A 21,603-nucleotide genomic window follows, 5' to 3' on the forward strand; every position below is an offset into this window, starting at 1 on the left:
AAGTACTTCTTTGATCAAAATGAGTTGAATATTAGACAACGGCGTTGGTTAGAGACAGTGAAGGGTTATGATTGTGAGATTCATTATCATCCGAGAAAAGCCAACATAAATACATAATAGCAGATGCACTGAGCAGAAAGACAAACGGTTCTCTAACAGAACCCAACCCATTACATGCTAAAAATAATTCAAAACCATGTAACTAAGCTTGGCAAGTCCTTGTTCGACCCTGTACCCACGAAACCTTACAATCGAGGATCATAGGTTTTGAGTTTGAAAAATCATTCAAGAATCAATGTTCGAGCCTTCTTACAAGGGTTCTATGCACCAGTTCAGCTGGTTAGAGTCCAGATCCATAGGTGATATCCGCAAGGCTTTTTTATGGAATTTACGAAGGCTTGTTCGGTGCCCAATACTTATATATGTGATTCCTGCTATGTTTATTTTATCATACAAGTGAGCCTGCAAACAAAACAACCATTTATGGTCATATTTTCAATGAATATTTGCCTTTGACCCTTTACCCATTTTGTAACTGTAATATAATATAATCTATGTAGTTAATATCGCCGATATATCACCGATATATTGGTTATTGGCCAATGTACCGATAATAGATATTATCGGTGATATTAACCGATGTATCACCGATTTCCCGATATCAGTACCTTTCTTCTTCGTTCTACGATTAGTCTTTCTTCTTATTGCTACTATTAGTGTTTTAAGTCTTAATTGTTAATTTTTAGTGTAAAACGATAGTGTTTTAAGTCTTAATGAGTTCCTACTTGCTACAATTGTTAGTGTTTTGCAAGTTGCAAAAGGTTAATTTGTTAATGGTAGGAGGGTATACGGAATTGTTAGTGTTAAATTGCTATAAATATATAAATTCAGCATGTTATTAAAATTACCGATATACCACCGCAATTACCGATATCGGTCCTTGACCGATATCCGTTTTTTTACCGCATTAACTACTTAGAATATAATTAATCAAAGGTACCTCATTTGCTTCATCTAAAGCACTGGTGGATTCATCCAATAGAACCAGGTCTGGTCTAGAAAGCAACAAGCGTGCAAACGCAAGTCGTTGCTGCTCGCCAAGAGAAAGAACACTGGACCATTCATTGGTTGTATCAAGACCACTGAAGCGTGACAACAAGTAGCCAAGATGCACATCTTCTAAAGCTTTTATTAATTCTTCTGTATTAGGCTGCAACGGTTGTGCACTACCGACTTCAGACCCTAGTGTATCTTCAAGAAAAGGAAACGAACCTGCAAAATCATGTCAGTTTGCAACCACAGTGTTATAAGAAATTCAATTCTGGATACTTAAACAAGATCTTAAGACTGCATACCGACTGATTTAGAGTTATGGGACGTAGAATCCGAAACATCGGGCCATGTGGGATAAAGCAGCTGTTGTCGAAGGGTTCCTAAAACCATATACGGCCGTTGGGGAAGGAAAAACACGCCTTTAAAATCCCGGTATTTTGATTTTTTATCAACGTTATTAGTTTCATTCACCATAGCTACTTCATTAGACGCCATCTCTGGTGTATGTTTAGCGTAAAATGTGATCTTTCCCCAACCCGTACGCCAAAGACCAGCAATCGCTCTTAATAAAGAAGTTTTCCCACTTCCACTTGGTCCAGTAATCTGCCATTTACTTAACATGGTTATTTCAAAAATGAAAAAAAAGGGTCAACCATGAAGTTGACTGTAAGATTAATGGAGTTTCCTAACCAGCAAATGCTCATTGCTGCAGACTGTCAGTGACAAATCTTTGATAAGTAGGGCTTTAGTTGTGGGGGTCAAAACAGTCAAATTTTCAATCTCCATCAACTTTTGTGTATCTATAGAATTCTTGGGCTGAAAGGTTGAATCTTTCACATTGACATACGTCAGTTGAATCTCATCTGAGGATTCCACAGGACCGTTAGAACTGGTGTTGTCCAAAATATCGTCGAATTCTCCTGCGTGATCATTTGAAATTTAGGGCTCAAATTTTGAAGTTGGATACATGACTAGAAGTAGAGATGAAAGGCGTACCGAGTCGATCAATGACAGCGGAAAAGGCACTTATAGCCTGAAATTGATACACAATGAGAGAAAAATCTCCAAGAATATGATTGAAAGCGGATACAGACTGATTTATGACACCAAATTCAATCTTCCCAGAGAAATACATGGGCGCAACAACTGCAGCCGGAAGAATCTGAATCAGGTAGCGATAACCATTGGTGAAAAACTCCAGATTTCTTGAAGATATCAACAATTGCTGCAAGTTTAACATAAAAGTGGAACATTAAAAAAGCTAAAAGAAAATGTAAACGTGTTACAAGTAATGTCGTAAGTTTACAACTTTACATTTAGAAAACCAGAATGTTGATAGAGTAATTGTTGTGATACCATGATGTCAAGTAAATATTACTTGTTACTTATATATATTAATTGGTTAAATCTCAATGAATAGTGTTTTTCTCTGTCTTTGTAACATCTCAATGAATACTATTTTTGTCTTTTTCTGTTTTTGTTGTGTTTTCTTTTAAGTTTCAGCCGGTACTGTACACATAACGAACTGGACCGACACCGACAAAAACCGCCGTTGCGTAACACTGGTGTAACGTGTTTTTAAGTGTCAGCCGGTATTGTACACCTAACGAAAAGAACCAAACCGGCACCGACCGAACGTCGGTACCGCTGCCGCGTAGCGGGGGTGTAATGTGTTTTAATTTTAACTTTCAACCGGTATTGTACTGGTCACGAAACGGTACCACCACTGTGTAACAATGGTGTAAGGTGTTTTTTTTTTTAAGTTTCAATCGGTATTGTACAGGCGACGAAACAAACCGGACTGATACCGACCGAACGTCAATACCAACGCCACGTAGCGCGGGTGTAACCCACTAGTTTTATACAAAGATGTGATGTCATATATCTAAATGTATGCACAAGAACGTAAGGGAACGGTAAGAGACATTAACAGGGATTTCATACAGTTAAATTCTCGAAAGCATTTCTGAACCGCTGCAAAAGGAGTTTGATTTCATTCTCCTCACCACCATAAAATGCAATAGACTCAGCGTTTTCTCGTATACGTACAAGCCCATAACGGAAATCTGCTTCCATTTTCTCTTGCATGAAATTTAAGTTAACCAGCCCCTATAACAGTATACAATAGTATCATAAGTTTAAAAACGGAATCCCATAAGTTTGCAACCTCATTTTCCAAATAAGAAGATCTCACCTTCCCAAGAAAAATGCTAATGGCAGTTCCACCAAGTGAATATACTAAAAGAACAACGAAAAGAGGAGGATATATGCCAAACAATATGTTGCTGAAAGATATCAAATCTACCATTGCATTGAAGAGTGTTAAAGAGAACGAAAGCGATGTTCCAGTGAACGAACTCAGATCGTCAACAATTCGTTGATCTGGATTATCAATAATTGATTGAGACTGTATCTGGTAAAATGTCTGGTTCTTGAGATACCGTTCCATGTAGTAGTTTGTCATCCAAGATCTCCACCTCAACGCAAGAGTTTCTCTTGCATAATCTCTAATCACAAAAATCTGAAAAAAACATAGAATGAATAAGACTAAAAGCTAACCAACATCAAACACTAATAATAAGATGATTTGTTTAAGCCTAAATGCAAAAAAAAAAAATCACCTATATTTTCACCTAATTAGGGAAAAATTCAAGCAGACAGGTGAGTAATACCTAAAAGAATGCAGCAATGTGCTCACCGGAATTCCACCAGCAAAAGCAGCAAGGTAGTACGACAGTTGTGTGGTGAACTGTTCTTGATCTTTGTCTAGCACAATCCACGGAGATGATAGATTAGCATACTCATATATGTTGTATCATCAACAAACATAATGTATAAAGAACTACAGTTTATAGGCCTTACTTGCAAGTGCATTGTAGAAGTCGCGACCTAGAAAATTGAAACCGACACTGATTCCGGTGGTTCCTAAAGTTAAGGCAAACACAGAAGCCAATTGTATTCTTGCTTGAACCTTATCATCAGAAAACCAATAAGGAGCAGCAACTTTATAGAATCTCCTAAAAAGTGTTGGCAAATCCGGTCCCTTTCTCGGCACATTCTGATTTTAACAAAATCACAAGAGAAATATTAAATATAGGAAATGTAAAATAACCTGAAAGCCGCTGAACAAACTGTAAACAGATTCACAGATTTACAAAACAGTGATACGTGAAGTGTAAAATAATCTAAGCCACTGAGCGAACTGTAAACAGGTTGACAGATTTGCAAAACAGAAAGCATTAATCAACTGATACGCGAAGTGTCAAATAATCAAAGCCACTGAACGAACTGTTAACGGGTTCACAAATTTACAAAACCGAAAATGTTAATCAATTGATACGCGAAGTGTCATATATCAAAGCCACTGAACAAACTATAAACAGATTCACAAATTTACAAAACAGAAAGTATGCATCAAATAATACGTAAAGTGTGATATAACCTAAGCCACTGCACAAACTGTAAACAGATTCACAGAATTACAAAACCAAAAGCATTAATCAATTGATACACAAAGTGTCAAATAACCTAAACCACAGAACGAACTGTAAACAGATTCACAGATTTACAAAACAGAATGTATTAATCAATTACTACGTGAAGTGTAATACCTAACTGTAAACAGATGGACAAAACAGACACAGAAAAGCATTAATCAATTGATACGCGAAGTGTCAAATAACCAAAGCCACGGAACGAATGGTAAAAAGATTCACAGATGTACATAACCGAAAGCATTATTCAATTGATATGTAAAGTGTAAAACAAACTAAAAGCCACTGAACTAACTGTAAACAGATTTACAAAACAGAAAGCATTTATCAATAGATACGGTCGAAGTGTCAAATATTCTAAGCAGCTGAACGAACTGTAAACAGATTCACAGATGTACATAACCAAAAGCATTAATCAACTGATAGGAAAAGTGTAAAATAACCTAAAAGCCACTGCACAAACTGTAAACACATTCACAGACGTACAAAACCGAAAGTACTGATCAATTGATACGCGAAGTGTAAAATAAACCTAAAAGCCACTGAACGAACTGTAAACACATTCACAGATTTACAAAACCGAATGTATCAATCAATTGATAATGAACTGAACGGACTATAAACAGATTTACAAAATCGAAAGTATGAATCAACCGATACCTCCGCTGATTTAGCCGGTTGTTGCGGAGGAGTAACCGGTGGATCTGCCGGAGTCGTCGGAGACGATGAAAGAGGTGTGAATATCTTCCTCCGTTTCATCTGAGGAAACCAGTGCGAGTGAAAGGGGACGGTGAGATTACTGAAAAAAATGTGATTTTTGTTGAAACCGGTGGTGGTACTGGTAGGGTTGTTACAACCGATTGCTGTTACGTTTACGTTACAGAAGAGAGTATTGAATTGCGTCATTTCTGCAGCAGAAGATTTGCGGTTTCAGTTTTTGGTTTATTTATTTTTGGAAAGAAATTATCCACAAACGAACATAAGGCTCCTTCCTACTCCACATCTTATTCAAATCGCAACTGTTTAATTTATCTTTTTATAAATAGTTGTTGACTTAATTACTCTATAACTTGTTAGTGGCGAACCGAACGAACACGAACAAAGCCTTGTTTGTGCTCGTTCGTTAAGAAAATAAATCTGTTCACGAATAGTTCATGAACACTTAGCGAACGAGATTTTATGTTCGTGTTCGTTCATTAAGGTAATGAGCGTGTTCGTGAACGGTTCACGAACACAAATAAATTTGGCGAACGCGACGAAGGATAAAGGTAGATGGCCCAGAGTAGCACTGGAACTTGAATCCCTTAATGTGGAACGGATGTCGATCGTATTCGTCGATGTAAATAATGAAAGGAAAGGGAAATGGTGAATAAAGAAGGTGAAACAGGGTTTCCTAGTTTAATTGTTAGAAAAATAAAATAAATAAAAATTTAATAATATAAAAAGTATAGATAAAATATATGAAAGTACAAAAATATTTAATTAAAATACAAACATACCAATATAAACGAACGCAAATGAACGAATGCTCACGAACACATTACCGAACATTCACAAGCACAATCGAACGAACGAGACCTCTGTTCATGTCCGTTCATTTAACTAATCGAACGAAATTTCTTGTTCATGTTCGTTTGTTTATTAAACGAACGAATATAAACGAACTTCCCACCGAATGGTTCATGAACTGTTCGCTGAACGTTCGGTTCGTTTACAGCCCTAGTTGTTACAGAACTTTACATTGTACATCTTAATTGTTAACCCTGGATCTTTTTTATTTTGTATCATTTTATATAAAAATCATATATTGTTTGGTTATAAATATATTGTAGGCCATAAGTAGTCACCTTTCTATATTAAGGTTATAAATATGTTACAGCTATTTTATGTAAATATAAAATAATTTTATTCTACAAAGCATAAAAAATACAATTTGATATTGCCTTTTCAATAATTATGATTGAGGGCTTGATAAGATCACAAATAATATAAGGCAAAAAAAAAAGTAGCCTTTGTTGATGACGTTTTTATATTTAAATTTTGTTTCAATATTTTGTCTTAACTTAAATACCGTTTACATACCTTGTTATTTAAGAAAAATGAAGGCCACAAATTAAGAATTTGATTATCTTTTTGAATTTGATTATCTTTAATTTGAATAGAGTATTAGGGGGTGGGGGTGGTCACTAGTGATAGAATTCTATCACTCACAAGCACCCAATCAAGTTCCGCCATGTCATCAACCATTTTCTATCACTCACAACCTTTTTTGGTGGCAATCGTCATCACTCACCACCACACCCAACAATTTCCCTCACAAAAAAACCATCACGCCGCGTGAAGAAAATAACGAAATCGGGTTTACGTTATGTTATCACGCGTGACACTTGGAGTGGCGGTGGGTATAACACGTTGAAGAGGAGAATTCAGCATGTATAACGGTCCCTTGTCTACTTATGATATAATTTTTAATATCAAAACGATAATTTTATCAAAAACATAAAATAATCAATATACTACGTACTATGCATAATTTATACATATAATTATGTGTAATTTACAAACATGAGGTAGATTATTGTATGCACATGTTGCCGAGATATTAACGTATGTTTCGTAACGAGAACAGGAGAAAGTTGCCTGGCGCAAACCCCTTTTGTCGATTGATATATATAGTAATTATTTATATACATTGCGTGACATGGTGCGTAATTCTTTATATAATTTGCACCATTTGTGCATAGTTATGGTGTGGCTCTATATTGACACACATAACTCTAGCGCTTAAGGCGTGTCACTTTCTGGTAGTTTTCTACACCTCTCATGTTAAAAACGCTTTGTAGAACACATACATGAAGCAGTTACCCTAACCCATAACATGTTCACAACTCATCAAATTTGTATCTTCTATCGAATGCATTTTGTAACTTCCTCAAAGTATTGAATGCATATTTATAATTTAACAAGTGTTTTTTTTTCCATAAATGACATGATTAAGGCCATATACATGTTTAGACGACCTGTAGAGTTAATTTTATAATGTAAATATCATGACATGATTATTTTTCCTTAGCAACATGGCATTGTAACATATCACAATAGGTGCACACATGCACGTTTCGACCAGCCAAACTAGTAGCCCAAACCGGACCAGATTACTCATTATTGAACCGTTTTCCAGTTTGGTTGAAGCTTAAACACACCCAGCCTGACCCGGTTTTTATATAGTCCAATTCTATATTTCAGTAATGTAACCAACGATGGAATAAAACTGTGTAAAGACAAATACAGCAACAACGAAGTAAATTACGTTGAACAAAAGATGCTACAGTTTAACACAACCAATAACAACACTGAAATATCGAATTTCTTCCAGAAACTTGACCAGATCAAAGCTACTATTCTTGAGTGGCTTCATTCTCCTTCACGTCATCTTTGACTTCTTCACCAGCCTGTGACGTGGCAGCCGCCATCACCTCCCCAGGCGGCGGGTGGTCAAACTTGCATGTGGCGCCATACTTGCAAGCCCCCGTCTTCATGTAGTATGGACAATTTACAGCACCCTGTCCAAATCAAGTAGTTACTGAATTGCGTCACAATATGGTTGAACCAAAATAAATTATACAGTGGGTCACTCTTACGAAACTTGCATCCGACACCATGAAAACAAATATAGCAAGTAAAGCCATTTTGATTCTTTTTTCTAAAGCGACCCGTTACAACCTAAGTCCATTTTGGTCAGAACCCTTTTTGACCCGAACCAACTGATTTTTAACAAGAGTAAAGTACATGGATGGTCCCTGTGGTTTACGGTTTACCAAATTTTTGGATTCGGTCTCTAGCTTTTCAAAAGTACATGAATGGTCCCTGTGGTTTGTACTTTGTAACGCATTTAGTTAGGGACTAAAAGTTTTAGCATGTCCAAGTTAGGGACTAAATGCGTTACAAAGTGTAAACTAATGCATTTAGTTAGGGACTAAAGGTTTTAGCATGTCCAAGTTAGGGACGAAATGCGTTACAAAGTGTAAACCACAGGGACCATCCATATACTTTTGGAAAAAGTTGGGGACTAAATGCATTACAAAGTGCAAACTACATGGACCATCTGTGTACTTTTGGAAAGCTAGGGACCAAATCCAAAATTTTGATAAACCACAGGGACCATCCGTGTACTTTACTTTTAAAACAATATGTTTTGACCTGAACTTGTGCCAACAAGTTACTTAACCCAGCCTGCCTGTTGTGCCAGGGTTACATATTCTGTTATTGTGCAATTATAAAACGGTTTTTTCTTATAAAATACATACCTCTCTCCTTGGAAGACCAGCAAGAGTGAGCTTCGGTTGTTGACCTTCTTTTGTTGACAGAGCATGCGCTGTCCTGTCAAGGGGATGATGAAATCTGCATCTCTCCCCAAACATGCACTCCCCGGTTTTCATATAATGCTATAACACCAAAAAAAGAAAAGAAAAAAAGCAAAATTAGAAACAAATATGGAATAAAAACAAAACAGATGGAGAGGTCAATTTAAGGGGTGTTTGGCATTGCTTTTTGAAAGTGAATATGAGACATGGACTAATCAGACAGTGTTTGAATGTGCTACGGCTGATTGAAGAGAGAACAATCCTTTGTTAAGTGTATGGAGAATTACAATTATTTAAACACAGATATTGTTGGCGAACCGCGCGCACACGAAACAGAAGGTTAAAATTCCTAGGGTTAAAAGAGGGATATTATAGTAATTTTTTGCAGATGATTTATAGTTCTGTTGCAGCTAAGCAGTCAATAGCGGTTATCAGGCTCTCCCAAAATAGCAGTGTCAAATAGCGGTCCAGAGTAGCAGAACCGCTATTATGACCGATATTGACCGTTATTTTGGATGCCTTGGTTGATGTGGACTCGCAGGAAAATTTCATGGGTTACGATTAGATCATGTTTCAAATATTGGCACTTTTGAGTTTTGATTTTTGATATTACTATTAATATTATATATGTTCTACGTTTTATATATAAATACAAATTCTACATGATATAAAACTACTGATCTCCCACCGCGATAACCTATATCTCAAACATCAGCCCTTGACCGCTATTTGATTTTAGACTGTTATAACTGCATAGTGTTGCAGTGACAACTAGATTGATTAATTCACCACTAATAATCAGTTTCAATTGATATATACCCAAAATACTGGAAAACTGATTATGTGTGTGTATTTGATATAAAGCATGAAATTATATAAATACGCACATCACATTCCATCTGGCCAGGTCGCTGAGGGTAGATAGTTGGGGCCAAACCAAACTGCAACAAACAAAATACAAACCATCAACATGTAAACAAAAAAATAAACTACATAATAAACATAGTAATACTAATAGACACATTTTTCAATCTCTACGTACCATTGTGTGACCAAGCCGTGGGTCCACAGTTTGCGGGGCAGCGAGAGCTGGGTTGACCAAACCTAGGTTCATATGAATGCCAGGAGTGCCTACAATGGCGCTAGTTGGATCCATTGCTGCATGGAACATTAAAAACCAACCATGAAGCATGCATTATCAGTATTCAGTAAACTGATTGACAAGAACAAAAGCATGATACTAATATTCCTCAAGACCTACCATATCTCTCTGGATGATTATAGCGACATGTGGCTCCATACTTGCAACTGATTCATAAAAAGTAAGACATTTATAGAAGTAAGTTCATCATTATTGTTTCTATTTCCTGAGGTAGGGGTGAGCAGAAGGCCGAAAAAACCGATTTAACCGAACCAAAAAAACGAATTGCACAAAAAACCGAACCGAAATTTATGGTTCGATTAAGGTTTTGCATTTTATGGAAACCGGAAAAACCAAACCGAACAGAATAACCCAGAAATTCATTTATTTAATGTTTGTTATATATTGAATTAAGAATTATGAGTTTTATTCTTGAATATTCAATACTAACATGTTTATTTATCTTTGAAATGATTTATCCATTGCCTACAAGAAATAACAAAGTCATAAAAATCAAATGATCTTCAAAGTATTATAGAATATAAAGGGGGTGTTTGGGATTGCTTATGAAAAACAACTTATTGACTATTCCACCTCCTTATTTCCTTTTTCAAAAAGTCACTTCCTCCTAACTTTTCCATTTCTCCTTTTCAAAGTCTTAAAACCTCCTTTTCAACCCATTACCCAAACATCATTTTCTAAAAAACTCCTTTCCCAAAGTATAAGTCAATAAGTTGTTTTATAAGCAATCCCAAACACCCCCAAAGTCTTAATAAAAAACTTTGGAGAAACATAAAAATAGATTAGAAGGTTAGGTTTATGTGAACAATATTAATTAAAAAGGTTAAATATATTAGAAGGTTGGATTATATTTTTTATTTTTGAATCTTACGTAATTTTGTTCCAAAAACCGAAAACCTAACCGTTCCTAAAGGCTAAAACCGAAACCAAAAAAAATCAAAACCGAACAGTTTTCCAAAAAACCGAACTGTGCACACCCCTATCCTGAGGAATAACTTAAATAAGCAAGTCAATGTTCGAACCTGCCAGTTTTCACGTAAAATGGACAATCCACTTCTCCCTGTTTTAGCAATCAATAAATAACAGTAACCAATTAAGAAATAAAATTATAAAACACATCCCAATGTATTACCAGTCTAATAGGGAGGCCTAAAAACAAAGGGGACAACAGAAAAGGAGATAAAATTATAAAATAGATCCATATGTATTACCGGTCTAATAGGGAGGCCTTTTGAGTTCTGCACCATAGCGGGAGTAAAAGGGGGCACCGAAGCTGTCACGTTTCCAGCTATTACGCCTGTAGCTGCTTCAGTCTGTACACCGTTACCATTTCCCACCTCAGCAACTGGTATTGAGATGTCTTTTGGGTGATGAAATTTGCAGGTTAAACCAAATTTACATTTGCCGGTCTTCATATAAAACTGCTTACATATCGACATTATAAACATGTTATATACAGGTAGGAATACAGGTAGGAATACAACTATACAAGGCTTGTATTAGTGAACGTGCAGCAATCATACCGCACATTGGGGCTCAGATGGTCTTTCTGGCAATTCAAGAACTCCGTTGTTTTCTGAAGCAGACTGCAGATATCAAATGTATCAACAAAATGAAATCAATTTGATATATCATAAAGCAGTTAAGCTTACCAAAGAGGCAATTTTATCTTTTGGGTGGTTGAATTTGCACTTGGAACCAAACTTGCATGTTAAAGTCTTCAGAAAATACTGCATCAAATACCAACTGACTGAGATATCTGTTCACATTTCACCGAAAAATAACCCAATATCATAACAAGAGTTGTATTCCCTATTGACTAAAATAGTAACAAGACCAATGGAAAAATAATAAAATTCATAAGAGAATGATAATTATGTGTGTGGGTAAATCTAAGTACTACGTTTTAAAAGTTCAGCATACCGGGCAATCTGGGGCTTCAGGTCTCTCTGGAAGATCTTCACTTGTAACACCTACTGGAACCTGCCATTAAAAGATAAATATCATACTGATGTGCAAATAAGAAAAACATGATTATATCCATATTGCCATGAACATGAGAATAAAAACAGAACAGTGCCAAATACAAGTAAAATTGTAGGGTTTCAATTAACAACAGAAGCTACATTCACAAGAAAAGAAATAGTCATAGCCTTGTGGAATTCAACCAAAAAAAAACATTGTTAAATTATTACCCAGGCCTCATGTAGAACAGTGCAGTAAATATCAACGTTACTTGAGTTGATTTTGTTACAGTCTCGTTTTTCAGCTTTGTACTCTTTCTTAAAAACGTAATATCCATATTTTCCATGCCAGACAAGCACTTACTAAGTGCCTGAGTGTGATAAGAAATGAAGAAAGCACGCAAAATTGATGTGAAGAAAGAAAGAATACAGTGAAAATTTTATTTCTGTTATGTTCAAGATTTAAAAAAAAATAGAGCAAATATGAAAAGATTGAAAGTTGTGTGAATATGATAAGATAGTCACGTAGCCACTGCATCCAGGTTGGTGTATGTAGAGAGCAACCACTAGGGTATTGTGCGACATAAGGTTCCCAACTAAATTGAAGGGGAAATTTTATACGGTTGCAGTTAGACCTACTATGTTATATAGGACAGATTGTTGAGCTATCAAGAAGACACAGGCGCACAGGATGGAGGCGTGCAAGGTTAGACCAGATAAGAAACGAGGCTTTTTGGGAAAAGTTAGGAGTGGTTATTATATCGGGTAAGATAAAGGAAGGGAGATTGAAATAGTTTGGGTATGTGAAGAGGAAGGTGACGACGGCACAAGAGAGCAGTAGAAGCCTCATTGTGGAGAAGAGAAGTAAAGGGGCAGGCCTAAATTGACTTGGGATGAGCGGATTAGGCAAGATTTGCTAGAGTTACACCTTTATGAGGACATGGTCCAGGATAGAAGTTTGCGAAGACGTAGGATTGATGTTAAGGACTTTTAGGAGTGTGTACAGATGTGTCTACGCTTTGTCTTAGAGGCCTAGATCTCCTATACTTTAGGTAGACTTTGCAAGTGATTAGCTTCTTGTAGTTATGTATATATGTTGTTTTAAGATGGTACATCTGTTTCTATTTTACTATGTTACTCTGCCACCACTTCTTTTGTTATTGATAGCACTCTGTTTCTATATTTCTAACTTGGTTTGTTTGCATGTTGTTTGTTTTCGAGTCGGGGGGCTTCTTTGGAAGCAACCTCTCTATCCAGAAAGATGGAGATAAGAAGAAGATGAAAACATTAATTTATTAGTAGATATTCTATTGCGAAGACAACATCATGCAAATAGTCTGTAGGTTAACCGTTAAAAAAGCAGTGTACCATGTAAGAACAAAATATACATTGTCGTTTGTGTGGCCATGAAGATTACAACTAAGGTGACATTTGGTTCAAAATAACTTTTTCAAATGAAAGGTTGCTCAAAGGAAACTCTTTCTACATAATACTCGAACAAATTGGGACATTAGTCAACTGTCAACCCATGCATTTAGTTAATAGAATGATAACTGCCTTAGTGGAATTGCTATTGAATTCCTTTGTGATGTCATGCGTGTTTTGCGGATGCATCTTATAAAATGGAATGTATATACAGGCAATTGTCCAAATTTCCCTTTATTCCCTAATATACCTATTATTATGAGAATAATAATGACAAGAATAGTATTGATATTAAAATTATTATATCAGAAAAGTACATTACGTATAAACAAATATTTTTCAAATAGAACCCAATATCACTCCTAACAAAGCAAGCTTGAAAAACAAAAGATTGACATAAATGCCAAAGAACAAAATAGAACAACCTTATGAATACATCATCTTGATAGACTTCCAGGTATAATATTCTATAATATTCCTAAGTTTCCAAGTACAGTTAGTATGCTAGAATTATATCAACAAAAATCAGCATTATAAGGGCATACAGTACATTGTAATTGTAAACAGGTTTAAGTATAAGAGCAACATACAGTAGTAATCAGAGTATAACTACATATATATAGCGAAATAGAAATAGAACTACATATAAGAGCAGCATACAGCCATACAGTGATTGACCAAAATAAAGATATGTAGTAACCGGAAAATAGTGTTTGTAATTATAGCGATAAAATATAGCTACATTATATACTGAAAGAAAAAAAATAAAGGGTCACCTCTTTCCAATCAGATATTCCACCCTCAGGGACCCACAAAGGATGGTCAAACTTGCAGGCATCTCCAAACTTACAAGTTCTTGTAAGCATATAATGGGCACAGTCCTTTTCTCCGGGCCTTTGCGGGTAAACAGGCAAACTGCTCTGGAATCTAGGGCGCTTCGCTAAAGGGTTGGCAGAATACCAAGCTTCACTTTGCCCAATTGTATTATGGGCCCCAAGAAGAGACTGATATAATGCTACGATAGATAGTATATAAAAAAGGTTATTAAGTAAATATATATGCTATTAGTAAATTGAATATTCAAATACTTAGAAACTAACATATATATAATTTTTATTATGAAATGAAAAACATGTGATGTCACTGCTGCAAAATACTTTGTGAGCTATAATAAATAAATATAATAACACGTTAAATAAATCGAGATGGTAGAATAAGGCTAAACAGATATTAGAGCAGTATTAAGTCAACTATAGAGGACAAACAAAATTCATACTTTGTGGTTTGTTGATATAGTATATAGAGTTGCTTGTGTAAAAATCCATTTAACCATTGTTCTATTTCTATTTTAGTAGATGAACTTCAAAAATGCATATCAAAAGCATTAAATTTTAAAAACCAATAATTTGGTTCAAAGCTGATAACATAAATAATTAACGTACTACACTTTCTTTTATTTTCTTCCCAGCTAAAAAGCATGCAAAAATTATTATAAAAATACAAGCATTTCCTTTCTTTTCTCTCCAAACTCAAATACACAATGAAATAAATTCATGTATACATATATACCAACATATAAGAGTATAAGCATATTATGTTTTGATTATATAAATTAACCTGAAATATATGTCGAACCTTTCAAAAACAATTTCCAAATGTGTTTCAAAGAAAACGATAATATGTGTGTGTATTCATACATAATTACATATAAAGATAGAGATTTATATTTTGATAGCGAAAATATTAGATAAAACATTTTACAATCCACCATCCATAATCCATTGTAGGATGCGCTCATTCCAACATTCAAAAGAAGAATGAGGATACAACGATGAGTTTATAAAACTGCATGTGTTAGTTTACGAGTGTACAACAAATGCACATTAAAATCTAAGTCTTATCAGCTTACTTGATATGTCCATAATCCTATTAGTAAAATATATATGTAGCAGAATGAGTGGGGTAACCAAGTAGAAAGAGAACAAAAATATGATAAACTTTCATGCAACTAATTTTAAAAAACCACGCTACTAATTTTATTTCATCAAAAAAAAATAACTCTAAACCCCTGCAACGGTAGACGTGTTGTTGCACCAAGTCTACAATTCAATGATGCAAATAGGTATAGTGTAAAACACCTAAATGAGAGCATCCAATTCTATTCTTTCTATCGATCCAAAATTTGAGCTTTAACCATATACTTAAATATAAGTTAATATGATTATCTAACTATCTACGAGTTTTGATTTACAGCAAATTAATAATAAATTCACCCACACTTTAACATATCTCATGTATAAGTAAAATAAAAACTAAACGCACTTATAGATCTATATACCATTATGATACACTCAAAGAGATGACAGCAAACAGTGTACACATTAACTATATAACAAAGTTTGAAAATCTGAGTTGAGCTCTTTATTGGAAGTTAATCCTAATTGAGTCACAAGTAAAAGAATCAATAAACTTTAGGCGTGCGCCTCGAGGCGAAACTCGAGGCGAAACGGCCAAAAAAACGAGTCTGAGTTAACGCATATGTGCCTCAGAGGGGCTGAGGCGCTAACAATGCTGCAGCTCAGGTGTGCCTCAGGGGATTTTGATAGTTGTTTTTGATGTTTTTGACTTTTTGTATCAATTTCAAGCATTTCATGTCTTCTTTAAGTGTGTTCTTGATGATTTTGATGAATCTGATGATGAAATTAGTTAGTATTATTATTTTTATAATATATATGATTTTTATATTTATTTATTAATACCGCCTCGGCCTTACGCCTCATTTCGCCTCGAGGCTTACGCTCGTGAGGCGAAGGGAAAACGCCTCGAAACTCGTTTCCGTTCTTTTAAACCTTGCTCTTGGTTATTTTAATTACTTTTATTTGGTTTCCTAGTTTTGAGTCTAATTAGGAAACTTGGTGTGCAAGTTAGAGCTTTGGTATAATTATATTGGTCGGGGTTTAATGTTTTGGTGTGCATGAATTAATAAAGAAAAGATTTGAGATCTTGGTTTTGATCACAAAATTCGATTCTTCGTGCGTGTGTGTGTGTGGGCCGGATTTCTAACACTTTTAAAGAACAGAGTTTCACACTTAAAGGAAGAAAAACACGTATTAACATGTGAAAGTAGCATACTCATGTCAAGTGTAAAAGCTGAACCAATCTGCACATAGAGGATATAACCAATTGCCCAAACTTAAATCAAACTTTTGTTTTAAAAAATTATGTAACTGTGCTCTTGAGAAATAGGAGGTTCATAATGCATTGTAAAAATTAATATTGTAAACAGTAACCTACGGGTTGAGACTTTGGAGAATTACAGGTGTGGACATAGCAATCCTATGTTCTACAAACATCAACATTAGTGGTAAACACGCGGATCCTTGCATAAGTGAGATATTGATTTTTTAAAGCACTTAAGAGTCGTGAAGTAAACATTGACGATTTGACCAAGGTTTAAAAAAACGGAAACGAGTTTTGAGGCGTTTTTCCTTCGCCTCACGAGGCGTAAGCCTCGAGGCGAACCGAGGCGTAAGCCCGAGGCGGAATTAAAAAATAGAGTTAATTGCCATTTTAGTCCCTGTGGTTTGGGCCATTTTGTCAGTTTAGTCCAAAGGTTTCATTTTTAACATCTGGATCCAAAAAGTTTTCATCGTTGCCATTTTGGTCCAACTGACTTAACTCCATCCATATGTGTTAAGTCTGCCAAGGGCATTTTTGTCATTTCATTTAAAAGAAAAAGCAATAAAGAAAAAAGGGTTAATAAAAAGAAAAATGAAATGACAAAAATGCCCTTGGCAGACTTAACAGATATGGATGGAGTTAAGTCAGTTGGACCAAAATGGCAACGATGAAACCTTTTTGGATCCAGATGTTAAAAATGAAACCTTTGGACTAAACTGGCAAAATGGTCCAAACCACAGGGACTAAAATGGCAATTAACTGTAAAAAATAAGTATAAAAATTATATATCTTTTATAAAATAAAATACTAAATGTAAAACACATAACTTTCCTAATGTAAATAAACTTGTGAGAATTGTTTTGGGTTAAATATGATAAAAGTTTAATGTTTAAGGGCCCTAATGTAAGTTTTTGTAAATGGAATGAATAAAGAGCCGTCCCTTTTCAGTAACCCTAAAAGAGTTACGCTTCCATCATCTTCTCCATTCCTGAAACCCTAATTTTTCTTAGTCACTCATCGCTACAAGCCAGGTACTTCTCCATCTTTAATCTACTTCTAAGTGTCTACCTCTGTATTTCATCCAGCCTCTTTTTGAATCGACCCTGTTTTCTTCAGTAACCCTATAAAACCCTAATTTCTCTCGCCTAAAAAGACATGTACGCCTCTTAATTTCCGTTCCGCCTCGACAAGAAACTCCCACCTCATACCTTTGAGGCGTACGTATAAAAACAAGCAGTAAGGCGCCGCCTCAGATTCGATTTCTTGACGTTCGCCTTGAGGCGCGCCTCAATACGGACGCCTCGAGGGTTTTTTTAAACCATGGATTTGACGCACACGATTGTATAGACTGCCTTGGTCCAAATTTAAATAAGACGGTCCTTCCTTTTCACCATAGCAAACCTCGTCTATTTCTCAAACAAAGGGCTACAAGCTATCACAACCGTGATTAATCAACTTCATACCCAACTGAAACACAAAAAAAGCAATGGGCCGGATTTTGCAGGGTGCCACCTCACTCCTTACCCTTGGTAAATATCAGGCGTCAAAAAACGGGGACAGGCGACCGCCGGTGGGGGTGGGGGGGCCACGACATTTGATGTAAAAGCTATTTCACAACGAACAAATCATACAAATAAGCAGCTCCTTGTGTTTTTTGACTTTTTCATACCTCATGATTAATGTGTTTTAGAAGCTACACTTTATAATTACAAATTATACATCATTAATTCATTAGGATAAAAAGTAATACAATTTTATGTCAGAACATATATGTAACAAAAAAATGAGATGCGGACCAAGCATATGGTGGACAAGAAGCTATGTGTGGGAAATAAATGAGAGATATGCATAGAAAAATGACTCTGATCTTACATCTAGTTATCAACTTATCATCCTTCAACTGCAATTTTAACCAACAGTAACAAGTTTCCACAAGTCACACATAACTAAACACAAAAAGCCCTAACCCTAACTACTATCAGACACACAACACAAACACAGACATATTATTTAAACATCAACAGATAAAATCCATACCTTCAGAAGCCGAAGCCGGACGCTTATAACCGGCGTAAAAAGACTCGAGCGCAGTCGCGTTAGCGTCCGCATCAACACCGGGCGGTCCAGGCCACAATGCCGCAGCTCCGGTGGCCCTAGCGGCGGCGGGGTAACCGGCGCCGATAGTGTCCTTGTGATTGAACATCATTGAGGGACCTCTATCGCTGATAGACGAATAACCGAAGAGATTAGAAGACGGTGAGATAGTATCTGAAGCCAAATACCTAGACGAGCTGAGGTAGGAAGGGTCCGACGGCACGTACTGATCGGCGAGGGGTCTGGAGGTGAAGATGTTTGACGGATTGGAGGCTCCGCCATAGCCGAAGGAGCTGGATCCGTAGAGCTGGTTCGCCATTGGAGGTGATTGAATGAACCAAGAAAGGAACCCTAGGAGCCACAACAATAATGTCTCAAACTCCTGGTGCTAGTGACATGTTTACTTCACTCCTTTGACCTATAAAAATTGCAAACTAGCCCTTTAACTTTTAGAAAGTTAAAAATTTGAGACGGTTATACAGATATGATATTAGATGGTACCCGGTTTTATTATCAAGATACACATATAGTTGTTAACACGAATCATACCCGTAAACGTTTCTTTTTGTTTTTATTTTCTTTTGTCCATGAAAATATAATAATTTACTAATTCACTAATTTTTAGTTTCTTTATATCTAAGTTCCTTAGGTAAAAAAAGTTATATAGAAATTAAAATAGTAGGGATGTAAAAGAAAATCTTAATTGGGTTTTTCAGTCGGGTATATATGTTTTGTTTATATCCCTAAACATGAGAAATTGGGTTAAAATATGTCCCTGGTGTTTAATCTTGTTTTCACACATTCAAGTTCTATTGCAAATAGGCAATGTTACAACTCTTATTTTAAATCTCACATAAATTTACTGAATTCTGATATGATGCGATTACTCTATGTGACAATAGTATAAAATGAGATGTAACGATAGCCAATGGTTACGGTGTTGATGGTAGTGATCGTCGTAAGTAAGAGTGATGGTATAGAATGAGAGATGGTGATCATAGATGGAAACGATGGTTAAGATATTTTTTATATAAGCCCGGTTTTGTGATATAGATTGTTATGTTAGACTAGTACACCATTAGGCATGTGAAACCCCTACATTAGAAAAAAAAATTATTAATGAGTCCATTACTTGAACAACTGGCAAAATTGAGGAGTATTTATTGTTAGTGGGAATTTGTATTGTATTGGTCAAAAAGTATTGTTGAAGGAAGTGTTACGTACCGATGAAGTGTTGTAGTTATCTTTTAGTTTGTTTTGATGCAGGTGTACCTGGAGTTGGAGTGGGTGTTGTCATTACGAAAGTGATGGCACTACTAGTGGTTAGACCGGTTTTTGAAAGGGTTGGACCTGTTTTTTATATATTTTTCAGATTTACCCCTATTAATTTTTATAATATTTACGATACCTTCCGGTTCTTACATCCGGTCGGACCATTGAACCGGTAAGAAGACCGGTTCAACGTCCGGTCCGGTTCTAAAAACATTGGGTCATTTTAAAACTTTGTTGACGAAGAAAGAGGTTGATCTTCCTAATATAAGTTTAAAGATGTATCTTTGTCCCTTTATGGAACGTAAATGTACAAGTATGATGTTTAGGTCCATGTAACCCTAATATAAGTTTAAAGATGTATCTTCGTCCCTTTATGGAATGTAAATGTACAAGTATGATGTTTAGGTCCATGTAACCCTTGTAAATTGTCATACTAGTGCATTCAGTCTCAAGAAGTGACGTTATAGCTTCATCAAAGAATACGAAATATGACAACACAATGTTGTGTTCAGTTGTTTCAATGACACAATACATAGAACAAAAATATTGCTTTCATATTTTCAGGCTTTCATTTTTTGTATGAAAATGTAATTTTCCAAAAGTGAGATGTTTAAGGAGATGACAATATTGCACCACCTAAGGGCTTGCTTGGAATGGACGAATGAATGCAATGAATCATTACCTTTCCATGGCTTGTTTGCTTACCCTGTGGGAATAAATTGAATCATTACTTTGTGTTAGTTGGTAGGCAGAAAAAGACAACAGAATAAAATCGGTGGTGAGTGGCGGTGGTGGGTTGGTGACGGTAATGGTGGGTGGTGAAAGGTGGTGGTGGGTAGCGGTGGGTGGTGGTTGTGGCGGCAGCGATGGTCGATGGTGATATGTGGTTGTGGTGGTGGCAGCGACTGTGGATGGCGACGATTGGTGGTGGCAAGGGTGGGTGGCGACGGCGGTAGGTAGGAGACAATGGTGGCGGCGACAGTGATGGGTGGGTGAAGATGATTGGTGTTGGTGGCGCTTGTAGATGGGTGGTGGCGGTGGGTGACGGTGATGGGTGGTGGACTGTGGTATTGTTAATGAAGGGAAGAGTGAGAAAAGAGTGAAAAAAAAACAAGGGGACGGATGGAATAATTATGAGGGAATAAAGTGTCTTGTGTAATTGAGGATTCCATTCCATTAACCAACCAAACACTATTTTTTTCATTCCTTCACATTGGTCCATTTCATTCCATATCTCATTTTTGCATACCAAACACTACATGAATGTTTTATAATGGAAGCTAACAGTGGTTTTGACACGCCAACAGTGACGGGCCTAAGAATTATTTTCATGGGGTCGGGAATTATATGGCTAGTTGTCTATTACAAACTATTAAAAAAAGAAAATTTGGTTCAGGTCGGGTCACGTGATTAAAACATAATATCATTTCATCTTGTTGATTATGTAACAACCCGTATTTTGGTTGTTCCTTTTTTTATCGTTATTTCACTTGTAAACGCTTGTGCTCCGAGATTTGATTAATGCCACTGGGTTGAACTATACTTTAAACGCATTTTACATCATTTATTCATCGCTGTTAACGCAATTAAACGCT

General features: G+C 36.0%; 2 protein-coding genes across 3 annotated transcripts; both read right to left on the reverse strand.

Annotated features, from left to right (window-relative positions):
* Positions 1–63: 63 nt before the first annotated feature.
* On the reverse strand, positions 64–5,558 carry LOC110890185 (ABC transporter D family member 2, chloroplastic). The gene is made up of 10 exons (XM_022137765.2): positions 5,208–5,558; positions 3,916–4,111; positions 3,752–3,819; positions 3,248–3,574; positions 2,998–3,162; positions 2,050–2,278; positions 1,744–1,973; positions 1,356–1,656; positions 1,001–1,272; positions 64–462 (listed from the first exon to the last, which is right to left on the reverse strand). The coding sequence occupies exons 1-10, from the start codon at positions 5,451–5,453 to the stop codon at positions 310–312; spliced, it is 2,187 nt and encodes a 728-aa protein (XP_021993457.1). The 5' UTR covers positions 5,454–5,558; the 3' UTR covers positions 64–309.
* A 2,110-nt stretch (positions 5,559–7,668) lies between these two features.
* Positions 7,669–19,153, reverse strand: LOC110890186 (zinc finger CCCH domain-containing protein 37). 2 transcript variants are annotated; one of them, XM_022137767.2, is made up of 13 exons: positions 18,964–19,153; positions 18,680–18,864; positions 14,239–14,477; positions 11,997–12,056; positions 11,726–11,803; positions 11,597–11,659; positions 11,285–11,494; positions 11,096–11,133; positions 10,173–10,219; positions 9,954–10,069; positions 9,799–9,852; positions 8,855–8,992; positions 7,669–8,110 (listed from the first exon to the last, which is right to left on the reverse strand). In XM_022137767.2, exons 1-13 carry the CDS (start codon positions 19,053–19,055, stop codon positions 7,946–7,948), a joined length of 1,485 nt encoding a protein of 494 aa, XP_021993459.1. In that variant the 5' UTR covers positions 19,056–19,153; the 3' UTR covers positions 7,669–7,945. The 2 variants fall into 2 exon arrangements, with proteins under 2 accessions (XP_021993459.1, XP_021993458.1); XM_022137766.2 differs by having other exon boundaries at positions 18,680–19,153.
* Between the last annotated feature and the right edge of the window lie 2,450 nt (positions 19,154–21,603).

Source organism: Helianthus annuus, chromosome 11 (assembly GCF_002127325.2).
Source record: "Helianthus annuus cultivar XRQ/B chromosome 11, HanXRQr2.0-SUNRISE, whole genome shotgun sequence".
Taxonomy (NCBI): Eukaryota; Viridiplantae; Streptophyta; class Magnoliopsida; order Asterales; family Asteraceae; genus Helianthus; species Helianthus annuus.

Excerpts from the sequence above, each read along its gene's own strand:
- LOC110890185 (XM_022137765.2), bottom strand. The coding sequence starts at position 5,453 with ATGACGCAATTCAATACTCTCTTCTGTAACGTAAACGTAACAGCAATC. Across the intron at positions 1,974-2,049 it reads CGCTGTCATTGATCGACTCG|GAGAATTCGACGATATTTTG; the intron begins GTACGCCTTTCA and ends ATGATCACGCAG. Across the intron at positions 1,273-1,355 it reads CCATAACTCTAAATCAGTCG|GTTCGTTTCCTTTTCTTGAA; the intron begins GTATGCAGTCTT and ends ATGATTTTGCAG.
- LOC110890186 (XM_022137766.2), bottom strand. The coding sequence starts at position 19,055 with ATGGCGAACCAGCTCTACGGATCCAGCTCCTTCGGCTATGGCGGAGCC. Across the intron at positions 11,495-11,596 it reads CATCTGAGCCCCAATGTGCG|TTTTATATGAAGACCGGCAA; the intron begins GTATGATTGCTG and ends ATATGTAAGCAG. Across the intron at positions 8,993-9,798 it reads CTGGCCAGATGGAATGTGAT|CATTATATGAAAACCGGGGA; the intron begins GTGCGTATTTAT and ends TTGGTGTTATAG.